Source organism: Oncorhynchus tshawytscha, unplaced genomic scaffold, assembly GCF_018296145.1.
Source record: "Oncorhynchus tshawytscha isolate Ot180627B unplaced genomic scaffold, Otsh_v2.0 Un_contig_2752_pilon_pilon, whole genome shotgun sequence".
In the NCBI taxonomy this organism is placed as follows: domain Eukaryota; kingdom Metazoa; phylum Chordata; class Actinopteri; order Salmoniformes; family Salmonidae; genus Oncorhynchus; species Oncorhynchus tshawytscha.
In genome coordinates, this window is record NW_024609274.1 from 77,501 (window position 1) to 90,000 (window position 12,500).

Here is a 12,500-nt window from a genome sequence, read left to right on the forward strand (position 1 = left end):
AGAGTGTTATAGAGAGGTAACAGAGTGTTATAGAGAGGTAACAGAGTGTTATAGAGAGGTAACAGAGTGTAATAGAGAGGTAACAGAGTGTAATAGAGAGGTAACAGAGTGTTATAGAGAGGTAACAGAGTGTTATAGAGAGGTAACAGAGTGTTATAGAGAGGTAACAGAGTGTTATAGAGAGGTAACAGAGTGTTATAGAGAGGTAACAGAGTGTAATAGAGAGGTAACAGAGTGTTACAGAGAGGTAACAGAGTGTAATAGAGAGAGGTAACAGAGTGTTATAGAGAGGTAACAGAGTGTTATAGAGAGGTAACAGAGTGTTATAGAGAGGTAACAGAGTGTTATAGAGAGGTAACAGAGTGTTATAGAGAGGTAACAGAGTGTTATAGAGAGGTAACAGAGTGTTATAGAGAGGTAACAGAGTGTTATAGAGAGGTAACAGAGTGTTATAGAGAGGTAACAGAGTGTTATAGAGAGGTAACAGAGTGTTATAGAGAGGTAACAGAGTGTTATAGAGAGGTAACAGAGTGTTATAGAGAGGTAACAGAGTGTTATAGAGAGAGGTAACAGAGTAATAGAGAGGTAACAGAGTGTTATAGAGAGGTAACAGTGTTATAGAGAGGTAACAGAGTGTTATAGAGAGGTAACAGAGTGTTTAGAGAGAGGTAACAGAGTGTAATAGAGAGGTAACAGAGTGTTATAGAGAGGTAACAGAGTGTTATAGAGAGGTAACAGAGTGTTATAGAGAGGTAACAGAGTGTTATAGAGAGGTAACAGAGTGTTATAGAGAGGTAACAGAGTGTTATAGAGAGGTAACAGAGTGTTATAGAGAGGTAACAGAGTGTAATAGAGAGGTAACAGAGTGTTATAGAGAGGTAACAGAGTGTTATAGAGGTAACAGAGGTAACAGAGTGTTATAGAGAGGTAACAGAGTGTTATAGAGAGGTAACAGAGTGTTAGAGAGGTAACAGAGAGGTAACAGAGTGTAATAGAGAGGTAACAGAGTGTTATAGAGAGGTAACAGAGTGTTATAGAGAGGTAACAGAGTGTAATAGAGAGGTAACAGAGTGTTATAGAGAGGTAACAGGGTGTAATAGAGAGGTAACAGAGTGTTATAGAGAGGTAACAGAGTGTAATAGAGAGGTAACAGAGTGTTATAGAGAGGTAACAGAGTGTTATAGAGAGAGGTAACAGAGTGTTATAGAGAGGTAACAGAGTGTAATAGAGAGAGGTAACAGAGTGTTATAGAGAGGTAACAGAGTGTTACAGAGAGAGGTAACAGAGTGTTACAGAGAGGTAACAGAGTGTTATAGAGAGGTAACAGAGTGTTATAGAGAGGTAACAGAGTGTTATAGAGAGGTAACAGAGTGTAATAGAGAGGTATCAGAGTGTTATAGAGAGGTAACAGAGTGTTATAGAGAGGTAACAGAGTGTTACAGAGAGGTAACAGAGTGTTATAGAGAGGTAACAGAGTGTTATAGAGAGGTAACAGGGTGTTATAGAGAGGTAACAGAGTGTAATAGAGAGGTAACAGAGTGTTATAGAGAGGTAACAGAGTGTTATAGAGAGGTAACAGAGTGTTATAGAGAGGTAACAGAGTGTTATAGAGAGGTAACAGAGTGTTATAGAGAGGTAACAGAGTGTTATAGAGAGAGGTAACAGAGTGTTATAGAGAGGTAACAGAGTGTTTATAGAGAGGTAACAGAGTGTTATAGAGAGGTAACAGAGTGTAATAGAGAGAGGTAACAGAGTGTTATAGAGAGGTAACAGAGTGTTATAGAGAGGTAACAGAGTGTTATAGAGAGGTAACAGAGTGTAATAGAGAGAGGTAACAGAGTGTTATAGAGAGGTAACAGAGGTAACAGAGAGGTAACAGAGAGGTAACAGAGAGGTAACAGAGTGTAATAGAGAGGTAACAGAGTGTTATAGAGAGGTAACAGAGTGTAATAGAGAGGTAACAGAGTGTTATAGAGAGGTAACAGAGTGTTATAGAGAGAGGTAACAGAGTGTTATAGAGAGAGGTAACAGAGTGTTATAGAGAGGTAACAGGGTGTTATAGAGAGGTAACAGAGTGTAATAGAGAGAGGTAACAGAGTGTTATAGAGAGGTAACAGAGTGTTATAGAGAGGTAACAGAGTGTTATAGAGTGGTAACAGAGTGTTATAGAGTGGTAACAGAGTTTTATAGAGAGGTAACAGAGTGTTATAGAGAGGTAACAGAGTGTTATAGAGAGGTAACAGAGTGTTATAGAGAGGTAACAGAGTGTAATAGAGAGGTAACAGAGTGTTATAGAGAGGTAACAGAGTGTTATAGAGAGGTAACAGAGTGTTATAGAGTGGTAACAGAGTGTTATAGAGTGGTAACAGAGTGTTATAGAGAGGTAACAGAGTGTTATAGAGAGGTAACAGAGTGTTATAGAGAGGTAACAGAGTGTTATAGAGAGGTAACAGAGTGTTATAGAGAGGTAACAGAGTGTTATAGAGAGGTAACAGAGTGTTATAGAGAGGTAACAGAGTGTTATAGAGAGGTAACAGAGTGTTATAGAGAGGTAACAGAGTGTTATAGAGAGGTAACAGAGAGGTAACAGATTGTTATAGAGAGGTAACAGAGAGGTAACAGATTGTTATAGAGAGGTAACAGAGTGTTATAGAGAGGTAACAGGGTGTTATAGAGAGGTAACAGAGTGTTATAGAGAGGTAACAGAGTGTTATAGAGAGGTAACAGAGTGTTATAGAGAGGTAACAGAGTGTTATAGAGAGGTAACAGAGAGGTAACAGAGTGTTATAGAGAGAGGTAACAGAGTGTTATAGAGAGGTAACAGAGAGGTAACAGATTGTTATAGAGAGGTAACAGAGTGTTATAGAGAGGTAACAGAGTGTTATAGAGAGGTAACAGAGTGTTATAGAGAGGTAACAGAGTGTTATAGAGAGGTAACAGAGTGTTATAGAGAGGTAACAGATTGTTATAGAGAGGTAACAGAGTGTTATAGAGAGGTAACAGAGTGTTATAGAGTGGTAACAGAGTGTTATAGAGAGGTAACAGAGTGTTATAGAGAGGTAACAGGGTGTTATAGAGAGGTAACAGAGTCTTATAGAGAGGTAACAGAGAGGTAACAGAGTGTTTTAGAGAGGTAACAGAGTGTTTTAGAGAGGTAACAGAGTGTTATAGAGAGGTAACAGAGTGTTATAGAGAGGTAACAGAGTGTTATAGAGAGGTAACAGAGTGTTATAGAGAGGTAACAGAGTGTTATAGAGAGGTAACAGAGTGTTATAGAGAGGTAACAGAGTGTTATAGAGAGGTAACAGAATGTTATAGAGAGGTAACAGAGTGTAATAGAGAGGTAACAGAGAGTTATAGAGAGGTAACAGAGAGGTAACAGAATGTTATAGAGAGGTAACAGAGTGTAATAGAGAGGTAACAGAGTGTTATAGAGAGGTAACAGAGTGTTATAGAGAGGTAACAGAGAGGTAACAGATTGTTATAGAGTGGTAACATAATGTTATAGAGAGGTAACAGGGTGTTATAGAGAGGTAACAGAATGTTATAGAGAGGTAACAAGGTGTTATAGAGAGGTAACAGAGTGTTATAGAGAGGTAACAGAGTGTTTTAGAGAGGTAACAGAGTGTTATAGAGAGGTAACAGAGTGTTATAGAGAGGTAACAGAGTGTTATAGAGAGGTAACAGAGTGTTATAGAGAGGTAACAGAGTGTTATAGAGAGGTAACAGAGTGTTATAGAGAGGTAACAGAGTGTTATAGAGAGGTAACAGAGAGTGTTATAGAGAGGTAACAGAGTGTTATAGAGAGGTAACAGAGTGTTATAGTAACAGAGAGGTAACAGAGTGTTATAGAGAGGTAACAGAGTGTTATAGAGAGGTAACAGAGTGTTATAGAGAGGTAACAGAGTGTTATAGAGAGGTAACAGAGTGTTATAGAGAGTTAACAGAGTGTAATAGAGAGAGGTAACAGAGTGTTATAGAGAGGTAACAGAGTGTTATAGAGAGGTAACAGAGTGTTATAGAGAGGTAACAGAGTGTAATAGAGAGGTAACAGAGTGTTATAGAGAGGTAACAGAGTGTTACAGAGAGAGGTAACAGAGTGTTATAGAGAGGTAACAGAGTGTTTTAGAGAGGTAACAGAGTGTTATAGAGAGGTAACAGGGTGTTATAGAGAGGTAACAGAATGTTATAGAGAGGTAACAGAGTGTTATAGAGAGGTAACAGAGAGTTATAGAGAGGTAACAGAGAGGTAACAGAATGTTATAGAGAGGTAACAGGGTGTTGTAGAGAGGTAACAGAGTGTTATAGAGAGGTAACAGAGTGTTTTAGAGAGGTAACAGAGTGTTATAGAGAGGTAACAGAGTGTTATAGAGAGGTAACAGAGAGGTAACAGAGTGTTATAGAGAGGTAACAGAGTGTTATAGAGAGGTAACAGAGTGTTATAGAGAGGTAACAGAGTGTTATAGAGAGGTAACAGAGTGTTATAGAGAGGTAACAGAGTGTTATAGAGAGAGGTAACAGAGTGTTATAGAGAGGTAACAGAGTGTTATAGAGAGGTAACAGAGTGTTATAGAGAGGTAACAGAGTGTTATAGAGAGGTAACAGAGTGTAATAGAGAGGTAACAGAGTGTTATAGAGAGGTAACAGAGAGGTAACAGAGAGGTAACAGAGAGGTAACAGAGAGGTAACAGAGTGTATAGAGAGGTAACAGAGTGTTATAGAGAGGTAACAGAGTGTTATAGAGAGGTAACAGAGTGTTATAGAGAGGTAACAGAGTGTTATAGAGAGGTAACAGAGTGTTATAGAGAGGTAACAGAGTGTTATAGAGAGGTAACAGAGTGTAATAGAGAGAGGTAACAGAGTGTTATAGAGAGGTAACAGAGTGTTATAGAGAGGTAACAGAGTGTTATAGAGAGGTAACAGAGTGTTATAGAGAGGTAACAGAGTGTTATAGAGAGGTAACAGAGTGTTATAGAGAGGTAACAGAGTGTTATAGAGAGGTAACAGAGTGTTATAGAGAGGTAACAGAGTGTAATAGAGAGGTAACAGAGTGTTATAGAGAGGTAACAGAGTGTTATAGAGAGGTAACAGAGTGTTATAGAGTGGTAACAGAGTGTTATAGAGTGGTAACAGAGTTTTATAGAGAGGTAACAGAGTGTTATAGAGAGGTAACAGAGTGTTATAGAGGTAACAGAGTGTTATAGAGAGGTAACAGAGTGTTATAGAGAGGTAACAGAGTGTTATAGAGAGGTAACAGAGTGTTATAGAGAGGTAACAGAGTGTAATAGAGAGAGGTAACAGAGTGTTATAGAGAGGTAACAGAGTGTTATAGAGAGGTAACAGAGGTAACAGAGTGTTATAGAGAGGTAATAGAGAGGTAACAGATTGTTATAGAGAGGTAACAGAATGTTATAGAGAGGTAACAGGGTGTTGTAGAGAGGTAACAGAGTGTTATAGAGAGGTAACAGAGTGTTTTAGAGAGGTAACAGAGTGTTATAGAGAGGTAACAGAGTGTTATAGAGAGGTAACAGAGAGGTAACAGAGTGTTATAGAGAGGTAACAGAGTGTTATAGAGAGGTAACAGAGAGTTATAGAGAGGTAACAGAGTGTTACAGAGAGGTAACAGAGTGTTATAGAGAGGTAACAGAGTGTTATAGAGAGGTAACAGAGTGTTATAGAGAGGTAACAGAGTGTTATAGAGAGGTAACAGAGTGTTATAGAGAGGTAACAGAGTGTTATAGAGAGGTAACAGAGTGTTATAGAGAGGTAACAGAGTGTTATAGAGTGGTAACAGAGTGTTATAGAGAGGTAACAGAGTGTTATAGAGAGGTAACAGAGTGTTATAGAGAGGTAACAGAGTGTTAGGTAACAGAGAGGTAACAGAGTGTTATAGAGAGGTAACAGAGTGTTATAGAGAGGTAACAGAGTGTTATAGAGAGGTAACAGAGTGTTATAGAGAGGTAACAGAGTGTTATAGAGAGGTAACAGAGTGTTATAGAGAGGTAACAGAGTGTTATAGAGAGGTAACAGAGTGTTATAGAGAGGTAACAGAGTGTAATAGAGAGGTAACAGAATGTTATAGAAAGATAACAGAGTGTAATAGAGAGTAACAGAGTGTTATAGAGAGTAACAGAGAGGTAACAGAGTGTTATAGAGAGGTAACAGAGTGTAATAGAGAGGTAACAGAGTGTTATAGAGAGGTAACAGAGTGTTATAGAGAGGTAACAGAGAGGTAACAGATTGTTATAGAGTGGTAACATAATGTTATAGAGAGGTAACAGAGTGTTATAGAGAGGTAACAGAATGTTATAGAGAGGTAACAAGGTGTTATAGAGAGGTAACAGAGTGTTATAGAGAGGTAACAGAGTGTTATAGAGAGGTAACAGAGTGTTATAGAGAGGTAACAGAGTGTTATAGAGAGGTAACAGAGTGTTATAGAGAGGTAACAGAGTGTTATAGAGAGGTAACAGAGTGTTATAGAGAGGTAACAGAGTGTTATAGAGAGGTAACAGAGTGTTATAGTAACAGAGGTATAGAGAGGTAACAGAGTGTTATAGAGAGGTAACAGAGTGTTATAGAGAGGTAACAGAGTGTTATAGAGAGGTAACAGAGTAACAGAGTGTTATAGAGAGGTAACAGAGTGTTATAGAGAGGTAACAGAGTGTTATAGAGAGGTAACAGAGTGTTATAGAGAGGTAACAGAGTGTTATAGAGAGGTAACAGAGTGTTATAGAGAGGTAACAGAGTGTTATAGAGAGGTAACAGAGTGTTATAGAGAGGTAACAGAGTGTTATAGAGAGGTAACAGAGTGTTATAGAGAGGTAACAGGTACAGAGAGGTAACAGAGTGTTATAGAGAGGTAACAGAGTGTTATAGAGAGGTAACAGAGTGTTATAGAGAGGTAACAGGGTGTTATAGAGAGGTAACAGAGTGTTATAGAGAGGTAACAGAGTGTTATAGAGAGGTAACAGAGAGGTAACAGATTGTTATAGAGAGGTAACAGAGTGTTATAGAGAGGTAACAGAGTGTTATAGAGAGGTAACAGAGTGTTATAGAGAGGTAACAGAGTGTTATAGAGAGGTAACAGAGTGTTATAGAGAGGTAACAGAGTGTTATAGAGAGGTAACAGAGTGTTTTAGAGAGGTAACAGAGTGTTATAGAGAGGTAACAGGGTGTTATAGAGAGGTAACAGAGTGTTATAGAGAGGTAACAGAGTGTTATAGAGAGGTAACAGAGTGTAATAGAGAGGTAACAGAGTGTTATAGAGAGGTAACAGAGTGTTATAGAGAGGTAACAGAGTGTTATAGAGAGGTAACAGAGTGTTATAGAGAGGTAACAGAGTGTTATAGAGAGGTAACAGAGTGTTATAGAGAGGTAACAGAGTGTTATAGAGAGGTAACAGAGTGTTATAGAGAGGTAACAGAGTGTTATAGAGAGGTAACAGAGTGTTATAGAGAGGTAACAGAGTGTTATAGAGAGGTAACAGAGTGTTATAGAGAGGTAACAGAGTGTTTATAGAGAGGTAACAGAGTGTTATAGAGAGGTAACAGAGTGTTATAGAGAGGTAACAGAGTGGTAACAGAGAGGTAAGAGTAGAGGTAACAGAGAGGTAACAGAGTGTAATAGAGAGGTAACAGAGTGTTATAGAGAGGTAACAGAGTGTAATAGAGAGGTAACAGAGTGTTATAGAGAGGTAACAGAGTGTTATAGAGAGGTAACAGAGTGTTATAGAGAGGTAACAGAGTGTAATAGAGAGGTAACAGAGTGTTATAGAGAGGTAACAGAGTGTTATAGAGAGGTAACAGAGTGTTATAGAGAGGTAACAGAGTGTTATAGAGAGGTAACAGAGTGTTATAGAGAGGTAACAGAGTGTTATAGAGAGGTAACAGAGTGTTATAGAGAGGTAACAGAGTGTTATAGAGAGGTAACAGAGTGTTATAGAGAGGTAACAGAGTGTTATAGAGAGGTAACAGAGTGTTATAGAGAGGTAACAGAGTGTTATAGAGAGGTAACAGAGTGTTATAGAGAGGTAACAGAGTGTTATAGAGAGGTAACAGAGTGTTATAGAGAGGTAACAGAGTGTTATAGAGAGGTAACAGAGTGTTATAGAGAGGTAGTGTTAACAGTGTTATAGAGAGGTAACAGAGTGTTATAGAGAGGTAACAGAGTGTTATAGAGAGGTAACAGAGTGTTATAGAGAGGTAACAGAGTGTTATAGAGAGGTAACAGAGTGTTATAGAGAGGTAACAGAGTGTTATAGAGAGGTAACAGAGTGTTATAGAGAGGTAACAGAGTGTTATAGAGAGGTAACAGAGTGTTATAGAGAGGTAACAGAGTGTTATAGAGAGGTAACAGAGTGTAATAGAGAGGTAACAGAGTGTTACAGAGAGGTAACAGAGTGTTATAGAGAGGTAACAGAGTGTTATAGAGAGGTAACAGAGTGTTATAGAGAGGTAACAGAGTGTTATAGAGAGGTAACAGAGTGTAATAGAGAGAGGTAACAGAGTGTTATAGAGAGGTAACAGAGTGTTATAGAGAGGTAACAGAGTGTTATAGAGAGGTAACAGAGTGTTATAGAGAGGTAACAGAGAGGTAACAGATTGTTATAGAGAGGTAACAGAGAGGTAACAGAGTGTTATAGAGAGAGGTAACAGAGTGTTATAGAGAGAGGTAACAGAGTGTTATAGAGAGAGGTAACAGAGTGTAATAGAGAGGTAACAGAGTGTTATAGAGAGGTAACAGAGTGTTATAGAGAGGTAACAGAGTGTTATAGAGAGGTAACAGAGTGTTATAGAGAGAGGTAACAGAGAGGTAACAGATTGTTATAGAGAGGTAACAGAGTGTTATAGAGAGGTAACAGAGTGTTATAGAGAGGTAACAGAGTGTTATAGAGAGGTAACAGAGTGTTATAGAGAGGTAACAGAGTGTTATAGAGAGGTAACAGAGTGTTATAGAGTGGTAACAGAGTGTTATAGAGAGGTAACAGAGTTTTATAGAGAGGTAACAGAGTGTTATAGAGAGGTAACAGAGTGTTATAGAGAGGTAACAGAGTTTTATAGAGAGGTAACAGAGTGTTATAGAGAGGTAACAGAGTGTTATAGAGAGGTAACAGAGTGTTATAGAGAGGTAACAGAGTGTAATATAGAGAGGTAACAGAGTGTTATAGAGAGGTAACAGAGTGTAATAGAGAGGTAACAGAGTGTTATAGAGAGGTAACAGAGTGTTATAGAGAGGTAACAGAGAGGTAACAGAGTGTTATAGAGAGGTAACAGAGTGTTATAGAGAGGTAACAGAGAGGTAACAGATTGTTATAGAGAGGTAACAGAGTGTAATAGAGAGGTAACAGAGTGTTATAGAGAGGTAACAGAGTGTTATAGAGAGGTAACAGAGAGGTAACAGAGTGTTATAGAGAGGTAACAGAGTGTTATAGAGAGGTAACAGAGAGGTAACAGATTGTTATAGAGAGGTAACAGAGTGTTATAGAGAGGTAACAGAGTGTTATAGAGAGGTAACAGAGTGTTATAGAGAGGTAACAGAGTGCTATAGAGAGGTAACAGAGTGTTATAGAGAGGTAACAGAGTGTTATAGAGAGGTAACAGAGTGTTATAGAGAGGTAACAGAGTGTTATAGAGAGGTAACAGAGTGTTATAGAGAGGTAACAGAGTGTTATAGAGAGGTAACAGAATGTTATAGAGAGGTAACAGAGAGTGTAACAGAGTGTTTTAGAGAGGTAACAGAGTGTTATAGAGAGGTAACAGAGTGTTATAGAGAGGTAACAGAGTGTTATAGAGAGGTAACAGAGTGTTATAGAGAGGTAACAGAGTGTAATAGAGAGAGGTAACAGGGTGTTATAGAGAGGTAACAGAGTGTTATAGAGAGGTAACAGAGAGGTAACAGATTGTTATAGAGAGGTAACAGAGAGGTAACAGATTGTTATAGAGAGGTAACAGAGTGTAATAGAGAGGTAACAGAGTGTTATAGAGAGGTAACAGAGTGTTATAGAGAGGTAACAGAGAGGTAACAGATTGTTATAGAGAGGTAACAGAGTGTAATAGAGAGGTAACAGAGTGTTATAGAGAGGTAACAGAGTGTTATAGAGAGGTAACAGAGTGTTATAGAGAGGTAACAGAGTGTTATAGAGAGGTAACAGAGTGTTTTAGAGAGGTAACAGAGTGTTATAGAGAGGTAACAGAGGTAACAGATTGTTATAGAGAGGTAACAGAGAGGTAACAGATTGTTATAGAGAGAGGTAACAGAGTGTTATAGAGAGGTAACAGAGAGGTAACAGATTGTTATAGAGAGGTAACAGAGTGTTATAGAGAGGTAACAGAGTGTTAGAGAGAGGTAACAGAGTGTTATAGAGAGGTAACAGAGTGTTATAGAGAGGTAACAGAGTGTTATAGAGAGGTAACAGAGTGTTATAGAGAGGTAACAGAGTGTTATAGAGAGGTAACAGAGAGGTAACAGATTGTTATAGAGAGGTAACAGAGAGGTAACAGATTGTTATAGAGAGGTAACAGAGTGTAATAGAGAGAGGTAACAGGGTGTTATAGAGAGGTAACAGAGTGTTATAGAGAGGTAACAGAGAGGTAACAGATTGTTATAGAGAGGTAACAGAGAGGTAACAGATTGTTATAGAGAGGTAACAGAGTGTAATAGAGAGGTAACAGAGTGTTATAGAGAGGTAACAGAGAGGTAACAGAGTGTTAGGTAGAGAGGTAACAGAGTGTTATAGAGAGGTAACAGAGAGGTAACAGAGTGTTATAGAGAGGTAACAGAGTGTTATAGAGAGGTAACAGAGTGTTAGAGAGGTAACAGAGTGTTATAGAGAGGTAACAGAGTGTTTTAGAGAGGTAACAGAGTGTTATAGAGAGGTAACAGAGTGTTATAGAGAGGTAACAGAGAGGTAACAGAGTGTTATAGAGAGGTAACAGAGTGTTATAGAGAGGTAACAGAGAGTTATAGAGAGGTAACAGAGTGTTACAGAGAGGTAACAGAGTGTTATAGAGAGGTAACAGAGTGTTATAGAGAGGTACCACTACAGAGCATGTCTCTCCATCCTCTTTGTGAAAAGGGTTTGTTTCCCATCTTGTGAGTGTTTGTCTGGAAGTAAGTATACAGTGTTTGTGTTGGCAAGGTAACAGGCAGTACAGTGTCTCTATCTAGTTCCTGTCTGATGTTCTGCTGTTCAGGACACAGTCACTCGCTCTGTTGTTGGCACCAGTCAATCCAGATGTCTCCCCTGTGAATTCAACTCTAGTTTCCATGGTGATATATCTCTCTCCTGCTCTGGGCTGTCAGTGTTTCTCACACTTTCCCCCCTCCCTCCCTCTCTCCCTCCACCCCCTCTTCCTCTTTCCCCCTTCCCCTCCCTCACGCCCTCCCTCCATCTCTCCCCCTTTCTCCCCATCCCTTCCTCATCCCTCCCCCTTCTCCTCCCTTCCTCCCTCCCCCTCCCCCTCCCTCCCCCCCCCCCCCCCCCCTCCTCCTCCCTTCCTCCCTCCCCCCCTCCCCCCCCCTCCCTCCCCCTCCCTCCCTCCCCCTCCTTCCCCCTCCCCTCCCCCCTCCCCCCCCCCCCCCCCCCTCCTCCCTCCCTCCCTCTTCTCCCTCCCTTCCTCCCTCCCCCTCTCCCCCTCCCTCCCCCCCTCCTTCCCCCTCCCCCCTTATCCCCCTCCCTCCCTCCATCCCTCCCCCCCCTTCTCCTCCCTTCCTCCCTCCCTTCCTCCCTCCCTGCTGTCCCCCCCCCCCTCCCTCTCCATTCCCCCCCCCCTCATCCTCCCTTCCTCCCTCCCTGCCCCCCCCTCCCTCTCAGAAGCTGCCCCCTCCTTCCCCCTGCCCCATCTCCCCAGACACTCCCTCAACAGACTCCATCCCTCCCCGTCCTCTTTCCCCCTTCCCCTCCCTCATCTCCCCCCTCCCTCCATCTCTCCCCCTTTCTCCCCATCCCTTCCTCATCCCCCCCCCCTTCTCCCTTCCTCCCCCCCCCCCTCCCTCCCTCTGTCAGAAGCTGCAGGTTGATGTGAGGAGGTTAACCATGTCTCTTCTAAAGCGGTTCAGAGAGGGGTAGCTGCTGCTCTGGACATCTCCCCCAGACACGTACACATCAACAGACTCAATGTAAGACACACACACACACACACACACACACACACACACACACACACACACTGCTCTGAACATCTCCCCCAGACACGTACACATCAACAGACTCAATGTAAGACACACACAGACACACACACACACACACACACACACACTGCTCTGGACATCTCCCCAGACACGTACACATCAACAGACTCTGGACATCTCCCCAGACAGACACACACAGATCACACACACACACACACACACACACACACACACACCTAAACACCCTATATAGATTTTAATAAGGATGATTTTAAACTAGTTTCCACTGAACACAAATGATGTCAGTTTATACAGACTGGCCAGACCTCCATAACAACACATCCCACAAACCACTTCACCACTGTACAGTA

General features: G+C 40.7%; 1 protein-coding gene across 2 annotated transcripts in view; it reads left to right on the plus strand.

Moving 5' to 3' along the window:
- LOC121844525 (receptor-type tyrosine-protein phosphatase R-like) overlaps nucleotides 1-12,500 on the plus strand; it is a 71,329-nt gene that overhangs the window by 58,626 nt on the left and 203 nt on the right. For both annotated transcript variants that reach the window (XM_042314742.1, XM_042314741.1), the window contains exon 4: nucleotides 12,005-12,117. In XM_042314742.1, coding sequence (XP_042170676.1) covers nucleotides 12,005-12,067 — 63 coding nt within the window. In that variant the 3' untranslated portion in view covers nucleotides 12,068-12,117. The remainder of the gene's footprint in view (nucleotides 1-12,004; nucleotides 12,118-12,500) is intronic.